Source organism: Zootoca vivipara, chromosome 10 (genome assembly GCF_963506605.1).
Source record: "Zootoca vivipara chromosome 10, rZooViv1.1, whole genome shotgun sequence".
Taxonomy (NCBI): domain Eukaryota; kingdom Metazoa; phylum Chordata; class Lepidosauria; order Squamata; family Lacertidae; genus Zootoca; species Zootoca vivipara.
In genome coordinates this window covers 2,407,861-2,425,387 of record NC_083285.1, presented here as the reverse complement: position 1 = coordinate 2,425,387, position 17,527 = coordinate 2,407,861, and the positions used below count along the sequence as shown (strand labels likewise).

At 43.8% G+C, this 17,527-nt stretch overlaps 1 protein-coding gene across 1 annotated transcript in view; it reads left to right on the top strand.

Annotated features, from left to right (window-relative positions):
- LMNTD1 (lamin tail domain containing 1) overlaps positions 1-17,527 on the top strand; it is a 104,658-nt gene that overhangs the window by 81,637 nt on the left and 5,494 nt on the right. Inside the window, exons 4-6 of the mRNA XM_060279495.1 lie at positions 2,378-2,493; positions 15,074-15,260; positions 15,571-15,690. Of these exons, the coding sequence (XP_060135478.1) occupies positions 2,378-2,493; positions 15,074-15,260; positions 15,571-15,690 (423 nt within the window). The remainder of the gene's footprint in view (positions 1-2,377; positions 2,494-15,073; positions 15,261-15,570; positions 15,691-17,527) is intronic.

Sequence of the window (17,527 nt, the reverse complement as noted above, 5' to 3'; positions counted from 1 at the left end):
GGAACAATAATGGATCTTTGTAGCATCCTTAGTGTAAAGTGTAAAGTGAAATAACTGCCCTTGAAGAAGTGGTGCTACTTATATTCTTAGTACTACCGGTATTGTAAGAATCTTATCCTGATTCTGTGTGTTCAAATACAGGGTCAATAGCAGCCAAGGGTTCTGTAAGGGGCGGGGGTGGAATAGTGCATCTAGCGTGTCTGGAAAACACCCGCATACGTAATTGCGTCAGGCACCGTTTAGCTGAGCTGATGATATGTTCCAATAACAGTGGACTCATTTCAAACAGCTGGTTCAGTGAGACACTATAAAAAGAGAAAAGTGAAAAATCACATTGGAAAGAGTTTGGGAAATGCTACACCGGAGGAGCCTCAGCCCCTTGTGCTTGCTGTTCCACTGGTTTTAGTATAACACGCCCCCATGTATAAGGCGACTCCTATTTTGGGGGGACCACAAAAAATGGGGGGATTGTCCAGACCTGTTGAGCTTTTGGGGGGGGGTTGCCCAGAGTTATTGAGCGTTTCGGGGAGGTCACCACCGCCAATCGCTCTACGACCTGCCCCCCACTGAAAAGCCCACCTGCCCACTCAATGCAACCACATACAATTGCACACACACCGTAAATTCCAATTTGCTGCAGTCAATCAACAGGCCTTGCTGCAGCAATCAATCACATGCACAGTTGCCACTGCCAATCTCCTGCTGACTGCTGCCACCTATTGCCCACCCCCCTCTGCTATCCGTGTATAAGATGACCCACATTTTTGTCTTATACATGGAAAATACGGTAGTTTAATTTCATAGAATAACAGAATCATAGAATCGTAGAGTTGGAAGAGACCACAAGGGCCATCGAGTCCAACCCCCTGCTGAGCAGGAAACACCATCAAAGCATTCTTGACATATGCCTGTCAAGCACCATCAAAGCATTCTTGACATATGCCTGTCAAGCTTCTGCTTTAAGACCTCCAAAAAAGGAGACTCCACCACACTCCTTGGTAGCAAATTCCACTGCCGAACAGCTCTTACTGTCAGGAAGTTCTTCCTAATGTTTAGGTGGAATCTTCTTTCTTGAAGTTTGAATCCATTGCTCCGTGCTTTCAAACTGCTAGGTTGGCAGGAGCTGGGACTGAGCAGAGGGAGCTCACCCCGTCACGGGGATTTGAACCGCCGACCTTCTGATTGACAAGCCCAAGGCTCTGTGGTTTAACCCACAGCGCCACCCGCGTCCCAATATTTGACAATATTCACTAGTAATTATAAATCACACACAAATCCAGTGATGTTTTCCGCGACTTCCCTCCCTCCTCTTCTGCGGTTTCTTATTCGTCTATCAAAGTCTTACTCCACATCTTAATTAATACACAGTGGTTGTTGGGTGGAAACTGTGGTCTCCTGAATCTCCGAGGCATCAGAGCCCTGGCAACGCTCTGGAGAAGAGACGGTGGAGGAAGGGCTCAGCGACGTATCAGAGCCCCTGCACCACTCTGAACAACAAGTGGAGGAGGTGTTTGCTCAGGGAGATGTCGGAGCCCAGGCACTGCCCCAGCCAGCGAGGGGAAGAAGGGGCACCACTCCTTCCGGAGCCCGAATTGAGGCTCGCGCCCAAACGCAGGGCGAAGGGGCGGTGTTTCGGGGTGCCCCGGTTATTATGCTGGCTCCGAAGCCGACAGGCACCATTGCTGGGTTCTGAAAGTGAATAGGCGGTCATGTTTTCTGATGTCTCTGCACTGTAAATAGTATGCACAATAAAACCTTTAAAGACACAACGGACTGGAGTGTCTTTACTCGCGAGTAGACGCAACAACTCCCTGACAGCTGGGTATCAGTATTTTTCAGTTTGTGTGAGGGAGAGCGTCCTTGCATTCCTAACTGCCTATAAAATTCCAAGGTCGATGTTGAGATTTCTTCTTGGATGAAAACTCCAGAGAATTTTGAGGGTAGCAAAAATAATAAAGGCACACATTTTCAGTAAGTCTAGTGAGATGTCCCAGTGGAACAAGTTGCACATTTCTTAATAGCACCCATTTCTTGAAATTTTGGATCTGTGGGGCTGTCTTTGTAGAGTGTCAGAAACTTCTGCTGGTTTAGAATGGTGTAGCCCATAAGCTGATTTGGAAATAGGTTCTATTAGAAACAACAACCCAGAAACCTTATTTTTCTCCCTTTATATTTTATTGCTATCTTAACTGTATTTTAATATGTTTCATATGTATTATTGTTGCTGCCCTGGTTACCATTTGGTACAACAGCAAGATAGTAAGAAAGGGCAGGATCTATCTCCATCAGTCCAAAACAACTGCATTAACCTAACATGTATGAATCTTGACTTGCCACAGATGCTTAACTCCACATTTTCCTCCCCTCCTTTTTTAAGCAAATACAGGGTCAACTTCAAACCAAGTTAAAAGCTCTGGATGCTATTGAGGACAAGAATGCTTCTCTGCTAGAAGAAATCTCTACACTGAGAAACAACTTTGGATATTTTAATGGGTAAGTGCATTCAGCACAACATCCTCCTTTCTTTAAATAAATGTCTTTATTTTAGTTTTTATCACAGCATTAAATGACAGTACAATACAGCGATGCAATATGGAGCATGTGCTGAGAGTGGACTCCAGTCATGTTCTCTCTAGAGTAGATCAATCTACGGTGCTTTTTTTACAAGTTGGAAAAAGAGAAAGAATCCTCAGCAACCTTGAACATCTAAGCTAATTGGCAGCCCCTGCCCCTCCTCCCTGAAGAGCCAAGCCCTTCTGTCCACTTAGGGAGCACTCAGGTCAAGCAGGTCCCCCTGGGTTGCACAGGGCCACACACCTGTGCCCACACACCTGGCCCTTATGGCCCCAGGGAGAGCACCATCTAGAGGCTGTCTTTGTATATGCTACTTTTCATGCCATATTTCTGTGCCTTCTCTGTTATTGTTCTGCCAATGTCGTTAGTGCTTTAAACAACAAGCATAAACAAGGCTGAAATGCCTGGTTCTACTTCCTTTTTTTTTAAAAAAAAGAAATACAGAGAACGCTTTAGTTGTCACAGATTATTGTGTTAGCCTAATGTAGGCCTCCTATGCAACTTGTAACCCAGAGGCTTCATGTTTGCAGACAATAAAAGCAGAACGTTGATCTGAATCCAAATGTGCTTCCCTTACATGGTTCCTGGGCTTCATTCTACCCCTAACCTCAGTTAAAGCCACTACATTTGGGTATGGCACTGAGTGTAGTTTTGCCAAGAGAGTATACCCTAGAAGGCTCACCCAGAAACAATGACATGAATCCTTGAGACTAGGGAGCTTGAAAACCATTGTCCTATAGAATACTGTATGGAAAATCTGACATCCATGTCCTTTACACTAATACTGGTTTTGACCTCAAGAGCCTGAAATGGCTCACGACTGCAAGACCTCAAGGACCGCCTCTCCCCATAGGAATGGACCTGAACCCTGCAATGACCATCGGAGACCTTTCTTCATGTGCCTCCTCCAAGAGAGGTCCGGAGGACGGCAGCATGAGAATAGACCTTTTGTGTGGTGGCTCCCCATTTGTGGAATGTTCTCCCCAAAGAGACTCCCCTGGTTCCATCGTTATATATCTTTAGGCGCCAGGCAAAAACATTCCACCATAACTAGGCTTTTGGCCTTTTAGAAGTGGGCTGGATGTTTTTAACGTACTGTATTTCTTTTCCCTCTTGGTTTCAATGTTTCTGTGTAGGGCTTTTTGTCTGGCTGTTTGTTTGTAAGATGCTTTGGGTTGCTCTGGGCAAGGTAAAGCAACTAACAACTTCAATAAATAATAGTAATAATACTAAAGCAACCTTCCACAATTATTCACAAAATCAAAGCTCTATTCAGAATGACCATATTCTTTGTTTTAAAAGCCCAAAGTACCAGGCACCTCTACTCCAGCTTTCTGACCTTCAGACAATTTCTGTGTTCTTGGCTTGTTCCTTTGCAACCATATATATATACTAAATCAACTAACCCCTGTGTTGCGAACTCCAGACTAAAGACAACAGCGGCAACACATGGACCGATGAAAAATGAGGGCATAAATATATATCTTTATGTATATCTTTATAAGTTGCAGCGAAGCGATATTCAAGAGTACAGTCCATATAGTATCAAAATAAAATTCATCCAGTGATATAATTTGAATGCTTAGCGATATCTGTCAATGCAAATAATAGCAAATCATAGACAGTGATCCGGATACGTTTTGTTTTCAGACAAGGAGTGGCCATGGGCTCGCCTATAGCTCCATCTGTAGCCAATATTTTTTTGGTGCCTTTGAAAAATCACATATTTTGACTACAGTAATAATCCCTTTGCTAAGTCATTGTTTTATTGTAGATTTGTTGATGATTTGTTTTTCTTGTTTGAACATGAGAATGAATTCATACACTTTACTGACTGGTTGAATTCCTTACATTCTTCTTCATCTTTTTCTGGACACCATAGTCCCGTGTCATGTGTTTTCTTGGATGTGGAGGTTTTTAAACATAATGGACAGTTAGTTGTCAGACCCCATAAGGACCAACAGACTGTAACTCCCTCCTTCATTATTCCTCATTCCACCCCAGACGTCTTAGGGACAACTTACCTCATGGTTTATTTTTGTGTCTGAAGAGGAATTCCTCATGCAATGAAGATTTTTGTAAAAATGCTGAGTCGCTAGCTGCCTCATTACATGCGAGAGGTTACCCACCTGATGTTCTTGAGAAGGCCAGAACCAAGTCACTAGTGAGGGATCGGTCCACTCTCTTACACCGAACCAACTCATCTAATACCCGTGGCAGACAGAATCACAGGCTTGTTGGAGTCCTCACCCTATACAGACAGAATTATAAGACTGATACGGAGGCACTGGCACATTCTTTGGAACTTACCAGGGTGCTCGGAATTTCCTCTGATAGGTCTTAATTGCCTTAAGGACCTCTTGGTGCATACTGATGTTAATAAGTTGTCGCGCATCCGTATTCCCTCTAGTCCTGTGGGACATTTCAGATGTGGCAGATGTCCCTCCTGCCCTCTGGCCTTACCCGCTAAGGTTATTTATAATGATAAGACAAAATTGAAATTCACCATCAACCACTTTAGTACTTGTCAAACCAAAGAGGTGGCGTATTTGATTCGATGCCCGTGCAATGTATTATATATTGGTTCAACCACACGTGCAGTGGGCACACGGATAGGTGAATTAGAAATGCGGTTCTCTTGTCGAACATTTTTAATCCAAAAATCATTCAGACTCAGATTTACTCTTCACAGTTCTGTGGATCAATAGGAGAGTTGCAAACAGCAGATGTGACTATGTAAAATGGTTAAGACAAAAGGAATCCCAGTTTATTTTGATGTTCAAGACGCTCCATCCAGAAGGGCTGAATTCTGAGTTGGACCTGAATTGTTTTATTTAACTGTGTGGCCATGCATCTTTATTTCTGTATCTTAAATCAGAGTTGGTCTGTAGCTTTAAATGTTCTGTGCCTTCATGATTAGCAGGGGAGTCACCTGTGGTCGGTTTGGTGTATATTAGACTTTCAACCTTCTCCCTGGAAGGACAGATCGTGAAACTGAGGCTCCAATACTTTGGCCACCTCATGAGAAGAGAAGAATCCTTGGAAAAGACCCTGATATTGGGAAAGATTGAGGGCACTAGGAGAAGGGGACGACAGAGGAGGAGATGGTTGGACAGTGTTCTCGAAGCTACGAACATGAGTCTGACCAAACTGCCGGAGGCAGTGGAAGACAGGAGTGCCTGGCGTGCTCTGGTCCATGGGGTCACGAAGAGTCGGACACAACTAAACGACTAAACAACAACAACAACAATAATATCATCCAGAATATCAGCGGGTCATTCACTGCTTCCACCTTCCAACGTGACATAGACTATCATCTGCCAGCAATGCCCTTCTGCATTCTACATAGAGCATAGAACAAAGAAGATTTCACCTAAACATTAGGAAGAACCTCCTGACAGTAAGAGCTGTTCGGCAGTGGAATTTGCTGCCAAGGAGTGTGGTGAAGTCTCCGTCTTTGGAGGTCTTTAAGCAGAGGCTTGACAGCCATCTGTCAGGAATGCTTTGATGGTGTTTCCTGCTTGGAAGGGGGTTGGACTGGATGGCCCTTGTGGTCTCTTCCAACTCTATGATTCTATTCTATTCTAAGCAGGCCAGTCTCTATATTAAATAAATAATTAAAATATTAAATGGACACCAATCAGACATCAAAAAGGGCAACATTCAGAAACTGGTGGGATAACGTTTAACACTGACAGGACACTTTGCTGCTGACCTTAAAGTAGCCATGTTCAAACAAAGAATTTCAAGAGGAAACTCAAGCATGAAACTGCTGAATTTCAATTGATCAGAAGATTCCGTTCTAGTGCCTCTGCCACCCACTTCACCTCTGATGGCGGGTGGACACCCAGGGATTATCTCAGCACACAGTTAGGGTGTGGAGGCTTAGGACCCATGCTGTAAAAGGATAAGCACCCCCACTTTGGATTTGGTTGGTGTTGAATGCTAGCAATTACCAAATTTGGACATGCACTGCATCCCACATATTTACCATAAATGATGGTAGCTGTATCATTTTGTACACAACCTTCTGAAAAAATATAATATGCCTCCAGCCATGCAGCATATATTTATACCTCCATCTTTTTCACATTTGCTCATTTGCTTTCCATACTATTTCAATGTTCCATGCTATAAGTCCTAGAACCCATCACAGTAGCCTGTTGGCTAAATTGTGTCATCTGACTGTAGAAATGAATGGGAAAGCATAGCATATGCATTGCTGTCCCTTAGCAGGAAAGGGCTTGACTAACTGTAAATAAATGCAATTTCACCAGGTTGGTTTTTAATGTCCATACAGAATTGAGGCTGCACGCTGTCAATTGCCCTCTGCTCCACCCCAGTTCCAGCATACCTCAGAGAACAAAGCCAGCGTCTCAGCCAAGCCTTCAGAGAAAGTCCTGTATTCACACTTTGTGCCATCAACTTCAACAGTTAGCCTGTTGAAATCGTCATCAAGAATGGTCCGGTTTCCTATGGCCTCCTCACTTCTGACCCCAGATAAAAAAAATGGTAAGCTCACACCAGAGGTCTTTGAAAAATGACTACACACTCCTCCGCCAGGCTAGTGGAAGCCTGTGGGCAAGACTGCCCTTAATGGAAGAGTCTTCACTAAATCATGAGGAACAAAACATTTATTTTAAAAAAATGTCCCCACAGAATTGAGGCAGCACAAAATGGAGTTCTGAGTTATATGATACATCCGGGTGGAGAACCTTTGGCCTTCCCAATGTTGCTGAATTACAACACCCATCAGCCCCAGGAAGCACGGCTAATAGCCAGGAAAGATGGGAGTTGTAGTTCAGCAACATCTGGAGGGCCAAAAGTCCCCCCCCGGTGGTATACATGAAAAGCTACGCTGCGCTACCAACAGACATGGGAAAGAACATAGTAGATGAAGGGTGCCATGGGCAGCATTCAACCTAAGTTTTACTCCGAGTAGAGCCATTGAAATTAATAGACCTAACTTGGGCACAGTCAGTAATTTCAATGGGTCTACTCTGAATAATGCTTAGCTGAATCTTTGCTCTACATGTCAGCACAAGTACAAAATTTACACAAACAGAGATAAATGATAAATAGATAGATAGTAAGTATTTCTGGTGTATGTGTATGCCTGTTACCTGAATTTGGTTGCATCCACCTTTGCCAGCCTGGTGCCCTCTGGATGGTTTGGCTGAGGCTCATGAGATTACAGTCCCAAACATATGGAGGGCACCAGGTTGGCAAAGTTTGGGTTCTAGACATTTGTGTGTCCTGATTTTAAATGTGCTGCTTTTCTTGAATCAAGTGCATGACCCTTTATTTTGATGGCATTGTGTAATGCTTGCGTTCTGTCACTAGGCAGCTGTTTGTTTCAGCATTGAGCTGAAACACAAAGATGCAGAAAGTGAAAGCATGAAGTGCAAGTAGATAAATAGGTACAGCTCCGGCGGGAAGGTAAAGGGCGTTTCCGTGTGCTGCTCTGGTTCGCCAGAAGTGGCTTAGTCATGCTGGCCACATGACCTGGAAGCTGTACACCGGCTCCCTCGGCCAATAACGCGAGATGAGCGCCGCAACCCCAGAGTCAGTCATGACTGGACCTAATGGTCAGGGGTCCCTTTACCTTTACCTTTATGATGACATACTCTCCAAGTCTGATCTATAATTAATTTTCACTAATAATTTAGTGAATTTTTTTCAGATAATTTACAGTGGTACCTCTACTTACGAATTTAATGCGTTCCGAACACACATTTGTAAGTCGAAAAAAAAAGTCGAATCCCATAGGAATGCATTGGGAGAAAAAATTCGTAAGTAGAAGCAACCCTATCTAAAAATTCGTAAGTAGAAAAAATCCTATCTAAACCGCATCCAAGATGGCGGACGGAGCTCCATTCGTAAGTAGAAACATTCGTAAGTAGAGTTATTCGTAAGTAGAGGTACCACTGTATTTGAATTAATTACTTAAACTTCTACCAGGTATCTAACCCAACTCATCGTGATTAATTACAAACTCATCCCTGCCTACCCAAATGACGCCGAATGCCACAATTTCCTCTTCTTTGAACATTCTCTTTTTTTAAAAAAAATATATTTTTATTAATTTTTCCAATTAAAACCAATTATATCACATTCATTATTTCAAATTATACACATATATATCAATCAAACCGAATGTTATGCCAAATCATCTAGAAAAATTTTTTTTGGGTTCCCATGCTTCAAGAAATTGGGGATTCCTCGCAACCGTCCACTGCCGTCTTTTTTCTAAAGTTCAAATCGTCTCTCCGAGTTCATAATAATCCAGATCTTTCCCTTACAGTCACATAGATGTTTTCCTCTTTCAACCGATTATTTCCCAGCTGCTGAGATAAATGTCAAACAAAGTTTCACAAATGTTCTTTCTCCTGTGTGAGTTAATCAGTCCAGCCTCCCCATAAATCTTCTTGGTCTGGAGCGTCCCTATTGCGTCGACTCTCAACACGAAGCAGCGCCATCTTAAAAAAACTCAAATCACTTTCGTTTTCTCTCATAGATTAACGATCTTTATAAAATTTACAGCTTTTCCAGGCAGAAGAACCAGACCTCACACCATGCATAGACTCTTGGTAAATTAATGGATCTCCTTGCCCTATAGCTGAACTTAGCTTCAGGTCGCTGCTCCAATTCAAAGTGCGTCACAACTCATAAATCCTCCGAACGCGTCCAGGCACTCCTCCCATCCAACTAGAGGGGGGCTTTTCTCGTCAACAACTCCTCATCTTCAAAAAATATGCTCAATAACAACAGTTTATAAAGTTCAACTTACACAGTCTTTTGCTTCTCTTTCACTCCAAACAAGCCAGGACATCACGTCTGGGAAGGTACGAAGTAACTCATATGAAAAAAAATAAAAAAGACTCGCTTCCCTTATCGCTCCGTCCCCATCAATTCTTCTTCCAGATGAAATACAGCCTTTAACTCCTCACCCTCAGCAGCATAGATTTCTCGGCAGTAAACAGCGCTTCTGCCCCTCCTTCTGAAGTATGTCCATAGATTTAAGCCGAATTATCTTCTTTAATCATGGAAATCCCCGCCATGCAGATTAGCGTCCGGGAGTCCTGGCCCTCGTAAGTACTTCAGCCCAAGCTCCCCCCACTCCATAAACAGTCGGAGTGGGTCTGGGGGCATCGCGGGCCAGCGGCCCCTCTCCGTAACCCCCGGAGAGGGTAGGGGGTTGCCATTTACTCCCCTAGCAACCGCCAAATTCCTTACGAAGGTCAGAGGGATGGAAAACAGGTCCGCCATTCCTGCAGGCGGAAACCGGAACCCCTTCTTTGAACATTCTCAACTTAGAAACCCCTTGAAAGATTACTCTGATTGGGTGCATTTCCAGACTGACAAGACAGCATTAGCCCAGGAGTTTTGGTTCAGGCTGCTCATTCTACTGCCACTCCCACCTCTGCACGGGAAAAACAACAGCAGCACAGAGCCCAACTTGCCTAGTTTCTTCAATATGGAGATTAGTGGTGATTAAGCTGCATTTTGGCCACCATATCCCCTTTTGGGTAATGCTCATCATGTACAAAATCAACACCCTGCTAATGCACACATCTGTTTTGGCTTCCACTGTGTGCCTCAGTACTCTCTCTCTCTCTCTCTCTCTCTCTCTCTCTCACACACACACACACACACACACACACTTGCTATTGGATTATACCGACTTTTCATTTGCCACTAAGAAGACTTGTACATTACCTAAAATTCGAAGCTTGTGCTCTATCTGAACACTGCCAAATAAATACTGCCTTTTCCAGTATAACACCTTTTATTATGGAAATATGGAAGCAAAGATCCTTGCATATGCAATAAAAAAAGCTGTTGGAAAAGTTCTGTCTAAGGACTGTAACTAGAAATCAGACTAGTTTTGAGGCTACAGAAATTAAAAGCAAAATATTCCTTCCTTCAGACATTTAACTGCACGATGGTTGGTTTTGGATTTTTGAAGCCTTTTCCTAGGATAGCACAGCTTCTTAGGAAATAATTCCCATGATCCACACTTCCAAGATTCTAACTACCAACACACAATCTGACAGTGTCAACATAATCCATGTTGCACTAACATAAGCACCTCCCTCTCTCTTCTGCTCTTAAACTTTCTTACTGCTTCCATACAGCATCCTCCCTAAACATCTTCAGGTTATTCTCACCCTACCCCCCAAACCCCCACCCCCACAATTGGCTTGAGCTGCCTCCAATTCGGCTGCCATGGGGATATCCTTGAGGTGGCTTCAGGATGTTGTCTCCTGTGAAGATAACCTTTTGTCTGGTGCCAACAGAGAACTGTAAAAGGAGTAGGAGAAAAACACAACAAGCGTAGTCCTATTAGGAGATATTAGCACCATCATTACGTAGGTGGAAGAAGGTTCAATACATTCATTATTGGCTTCTGGCTGATGCTATACCTTCTACCCATCCAGCAATTTTATGGGAACAGCTATTCCACTGATGGTCCCATTTATTATGTTTTAGCTACTGAAGGTAATTCCAGCAAGGTAATAAATCTGCATGTCACTAGCAAAAATTCACTTTACCAGCTGTGTCTCATTTTATAGCCATAGGTTTGCGAGAGGCTCAGGGAGCACCGTTTCACATTAACGGTGGAACTAACAGAAAGTAAATTAGATTATGCAAATTCATTCCCATAAACGGTTCCGAATGTTAGTCTCTCCCTCTCCGCCTTAAAAAAAAATACATTTTATATTTCTCCCTCTGTTACTCTTTTGCCTACCAGCTCCCAGCAGCAGCAGTTTTTTGCAGCAAAGACAATTCCCTCCTTGCTCCAGCATTTCCAGCCTTGGGAGCGATGCACTTGGACAAGGTCAGGACTACATCAAATCTTTATTTGCTGATACCAAGAAGACTACCATGGAACCAGGGGACAAAGCAGGGAAGATGCACATTCCACCAGAATACTACAACTCTTCAGCATCCAGGTACTCTAAGGAGGTGGTGGTGGAATTGCCTCACTGGAGGCTGAAATTATTCCATTTCCTTCAGCTACAAGACTCTGGGCACAAGTCAAAGGGAGAAACTGTGGATACCTGGTGGTAGGAACAAACTGCAGGGGCTGGGGGCCATGTTCAAGATGGAGTGTTGAAATAGATGGATCCTTGATCTGATCTAGCAAGCAAGTCTTTCTCTTCTCGAGATATTGCAGCTCTTTGACAATGGCTGGGAGGATCCAAAGAACAACACAGCTAGATTATAGTGGCTGAGAGCGCTTTGGACTTCTGATTCTCAAAGAGCAGGCTCAAGTGCTAGAAACAGCTTGCTGGGTGAGGCAGAGTCACTATGCTAGCTTCCCAGCTTGTAGGTTGCTGTTGTTCACCAAGAGGGCTGGGTGATCTTGGGACGGACTAAGAGGGCTTGTTTCTGATGTTGGGTCAGAGAGACAGATTGGGGATGCTGCTCAGTGATCTCCCAGACCAATCAGGCCAAGGTGGTTTCTAAAGTGGTGGTGGAGGGCCATGTAGAGATTGCTCTTGGGCTGGCTCAGGACTTCATGTCCTCCATGACATGGCTGCAATACACCATGGACTGCACACCCAAATGTAGGTTTTTACCTGGGATGGACAAAAGGTGGTGGAGGTTGTGCCAAGCACTCCCTTGTCATGCTCAGACTAGAGATGTAAAATTTCCAGAAATGTTGAAGCCATGAGGAAAAAACGTTTTACGCCCACCCTGTTTTTTTCCAGGGGGGGGAAATGGGGGGGAGTTCAGTGTGGAGTAGTTTTACAAATTGCGTGAAACACAGTGTATATAAAAGTATTATGCTTGCAATAAAAAAGGTAACCACGTGCAACAAAAGCAACAAAAAAGCAAGAAATCATCAACATAAAAAATAATCAGATTTGCCCCTTAGCACCAACAGCAAATAAAGTTAAGGTCCACCTCAATATTTAAACTCTATAGAAGGTCCACCCTTCGAGTAGTGCTTTAAAAAGAAACAAGAAACAGAAGACACAACATATACATGCATCTTATTCTATCTCATTTTCTGAATGACTACTATCATTTTCCATTTCTTCTTGTTCTTCCTCTTTGTCATTTTTCTCATGGACTTCTAAGAAACGGCTTTTGGGATAACGGGGAAAAACCTGTCCCCCCCAAAAAAAATTCCAGGTTTTTTCCAGGCCTTCCCATCTCTACTTGAGGACAGCCGGAGCAAAGCATAAGGCAATGTTTTTGCATGCCAGGCCCAGAAGTCACCAACATCCAGTTACTGAATAGCATGATGCACTAAGGCTCAAACTCTGTTTGAAAGGAAAAGGAGTGTGTGTGTTTTAAATTGAATTTGTTATTACAGTTAGGTACCTCGAGTTACAAACATGTCAGGTTACAAACACTTCGCTAACCCGGAAGTAGTACCTCTGGTTAAGAACGTTGCCCCAGGATGAGAACAGAAATCCCACTGCAATGGCACAGCGGCAGCAGGAGGCCCCATTAGCTAAAGTGGTATCTCAGGTTAAGAATGGACCTCCGGAATGAATTAAGTTCTTAACCCGAGGTACCACTGTATATATTATAAACTGCATGATGGTAAGATAGCTTTCTAAACAGTTTACAAAAATATACAACAGAATATTAAAATGGTTGATAAAACACAGTTAAAAGCAGGTATTTAAGAGTATTCAAAAGATTATTAAAGTCAGCATTGGTTAAAAGGAAGTAAATCGCATGCAGCTTCTACGTGTTCAGATGGGCTGCCCTAACAAAAATGTTTTGAGCAGTTGCCGGAAAGAGTCCAGTGAGAGCACCTGCCTGGTGTCAGTCGGCAGGGAGCTCCAAAGTGCGGGTACTGGAAGGCCTGGAAGAAAAATGGAAAAATGGGTGTTCTGGTTTTTTCCAAAGCTGTTTAAGAAAAGTGTGTAGGATATTCAAACTACCCGGTATATCAAACTATTTTTTCAATTTTTCCAGAAGAAAATGGCTTCAGAAAAAACCTGGGGGAAATCTGCCCCCCCCCATTTTTTCGTTTTCCTCCCCAGGCCTTCCCATCTCTAAGTCAGACTATGATCTGATCAAGTTTGGACTGTTGGTGCTGTGGGTGAGTGGTTAGTGTGTCTGAGAAACTGGCCAACTGCCTGTCCCAGATGGGGTTGCCCTCCCCCTGAAGGAACAGGGGTGCAGTCTAGGAGTGCTTCTGCATCAAGCTTTGTCACCAGAGGCACAGATAGTCTGGAAGGCTGAGTGCCTTTGTCATCTTTGGGTGGTATGACAGCTGTGACTTTTTCTGGACTGGGATAGCTTGACCATAGTAGTCCAGGCATTGAGGACTTCAAGACAGAATAACTACAATGCACTCCATGTGGGGCTTCCTTTGCACTGGTCCAAAACGGCAGCTAGTACAGAATGCTGCAGCATGATTGCTGACAGGCGTAACATCTTGTCACAGGTGCACCAGTTGCAGGGGCCAAGGCACTTTGGGTCCCATCAAATGTCTTAAGGAGGTGACTGGGCCCCCTCAATACCCAGCTCCCTAAGCCGTTCCTCATAAGGCATCGTTTCCAGGCCTTTGACCATTTTGGTTGCCCTCCTCTGGACACGTTCCAGCTTGTCAGTATCCTTGTTGAACTGTGGTGCCCAGAACTGGACACAGTACTCCAGGTGAGGTCTGACCAGAGCAGAATACAGTGGTACTATTACTTCCCTTGATCTAGATGCTATACTCCTATTGATGCAGCCCAGCTTTTTTTTTTGACTCATGTCAAGTTTGTGGTCTACCAAGACTCCTAGATCCTTTTCACATGTGCTGCTCTCAAGCCAGGTGTCTCCCATCCTGTATTTGTGCCTTTCAGTTTTTTTGCCCAAGTGTAGTACTTTACATTTCTCCTTGTTAAAATTCATCTTGTTTGCTTTGGCCCAGTTGTCTAATCTGTTAAGGTCATTTTGAAGTGTGATCCTGTCCTCTGGGGTATTAGCCCCCCCCCTCCCAATTTGGTGTCATGTGCAAACTTGATCAGGATGCCCTCAAGCCCTGATCCCTGCCAGAACGCAAGCTTCACCTCGCACTCCCAGCTTGAAATCCTACTCAGGCTGGCGTGGAGGGAGGGAGGGCTGTCCAGGGCGGGCTTGAGGGAACAATCAGGCTTCCCTCAGGTCCGCTCCCAGGAGATTTAAAACAGCCCATGCCAGCCCCCAATGCCCAGCCTTTCTTGGGGTAAGCAGACTTCTGGGGTATACAGTGACTGTGCACTAGACTTGGCTGGGTGGGAAGAGTGACTCTAAGTGAGGCAGCAATGCCAGCTCCGGGTGGACCCCCTACTGAATCGGAGCCCCTTCAAGTGCCTTATTCTGCTGTCTGATGGTGCTACCCACTGGGGGAGATTCCATGTTTGAATGCTCCCCCCCTAAGGGGGACTAGGCATAGATGGTAACCCCACCTTTTCTGTACTAGTAACCCCAGTATAAGTATAGAGACAGTTGTTCCCAGGAGCCTGAGAAACACTGAACTCATTTATCTTCTTATTTTTAGTGCGGTTGGGAACCTTAAAATTGTTGAAGTTCATTCGCGTGGCTGTTATGTGAAGATACTGAACAGTTCTCCTAATAAAGAAGAGAGCATTGGAGATTATACACTCCAGCAGAACTTTGGTGGCCATCCAATAGCGATCTTCAAATTCCCCCCAAAGATCAGAATGAAGGCTAATTCTTCAGTAATGGTGAGCAAAGTACAGTTATACCTCGTGTTAAGTACGCTTCAGGTTGAGTACTTTCAAGTTAAGTACTCCGCAGACCCGTCTGGAACAGATTAATCCACTTTCCATTACTTTCAATGTGAAAGTTTGCTTCAGGTTAAGTACGCTTCAGGTTAAGTACGGACTTCCAGAACCAATTAAGTACTTAACCTGTACCACTGTAACAAGGTGTATTGCAGGAGAGGTTTAGACTGCATTTGCTGTTACGTTGTGGGAAAATCCAAGGCAAAATTGTGCAGCGTCTGACTGCTTGCTTCCTGTTTCGTTGTTGCAGGTCTGGGCTGCGGATTCTAAAAGGCCTTCAAACCCTCCAACAGATTATCTCTGGAAGGACCTGGACAAGTTTAAACCAGGCCCAGAATTCACCACTATCCTTTGCAATCCTTCTGGGCAGGTACTTCTGATCATACTGTAGGAGCTAACTGCTATATTTGAAGGAACCACCCCCCCCAAAAAAAAATAAAGTTGTCTTGTGATCAATTATATGGGGCACGGCTTACCTGGGCCCCAAAATGTTTTATGCAAGTTGGCACCCCTGCTTCTGATAGCTACCTTCTGATTCTTATACCTCTGGTTAGGAACTTAATTGGTTCTGGAGGTCCGTTCTTAACCTGAAACTGTTCTTAACCTGATGGGGCCTCCCGCTGCTGCTGCCACATGATTTCTGTTCTCATCCTGAAGCAAAGTTTTTAACCCAAGGTACTATTTCTGGGTTAGCGGAGTCTGTAACCTGAAGCATTTGTAACCTGAAGCGTTTGTAACCCGAGGTACCACTGTATAGTAAACTGAGATTTCCTTGGGTTTGACTTTCTTAAAACTTGACCACCATATTGTTCCAGATCTTAATTAGAGATAAGGCTTATTGGTCAAAGGCCTTGACAAAGGCCGATAATTAATTTTGCACTGTACCCTTAAGCACCCCATAGCCCCCAGATAGAATTACCTAGTTGTCACTTTTTAATTCCGATCAGTACATTAGAAGAAAGGGGAGGAACAGAGAAAGTGGCGCTTCTGTGACACTTCTGAGAAAAAGGTGATAAGAAGGAAAGCAGGTCAGGGCTTTTGAAGGGACCTTAATAGCTATGTTGAAGAGAAAATTTCAGCAGGTACCACTTTTCCTATCCCTGCACAACAAGTGGAGAATGCCAAACATCCATGATTAGGCCACATCAGAGCTATTTTCCTAGAAAATAGAGGTGCCAGAACTCACCATGAACAATGGCCCCATTCTAAGGTGCTGGAACTGAACTCCAGTGAGTTCCAGTTTTTTAAAAAAAAACACACACAACCCAGTGCCACTATACATACTCCTATATTCTATAATATTCTATATTAAGACTAGACAGATCTTCACACACAGCTACTGCTCCCAAGCTCCCTCCTCTTGCCTTTCATTCAAAGTCCTTGTTGCGATGCCCCTTGCGGCCCCCTCTGAGCTCCATACCATGCAGCTGAACCACGCTGCCCTCAGGATACGTCTCATATGGGGGCATTTCTCATTTCACCTGGAAGAATGAGTCCCAGATCTTTAGTTTCAAATAGCTGGTAAAGAAGGAAAGAATGCCGGGTGGGAGAAGAGGAGAAGAGAGAAATTTGGTTTGTTTCCCAAAAAAACTATACATTCATTGAAACGGAGCTATTCTTCAAAATGTGCACTTCTTCAAATTTTGGGATGTAGGGTTTTTTTTTATTCAAAAAGAATGTACAAAAATGCATTTATTAATGGAAGTAACATACATTATTTTAGAGAAACCACTTGCCAAAATGTGTACCGTATATAAGGCATAATGGCATATAGAAATGTGTGTAATAGGAGAACCATGCACTAAAATACTTAGAATTTTCATTGCAAAAACAATGAAGGAATGTAGAGAACTGAATTTAAGGTTGGAAAAATGAGAAACCAAAGTTGACAGTTTCATTCCTCCCGAGGTTCAGGGGCTAGTGATCAGCTGGTATGCAGGCAAGAGCTGGTCAGAAGCCTGGCTCAGGGGCAGAATATGTGTTTTGCACTCAGATGGTGCCAGGGTCATCCTCTGGCGGCATGTCCATTTTAAAGGATCAGGTAACAGATGTTGAGGAAGAACTCTGCTGGAGATTCTGGAGAGCTGCTGGGCACTAAGGACAAATAGTTTGACCTGGAATAGTAATTATTATTACTTATTAAATTTGTATTCATCTGAAGATCACAGGGCAGTTCGCAACCTAAAAATACAAAACAAGAACACAAA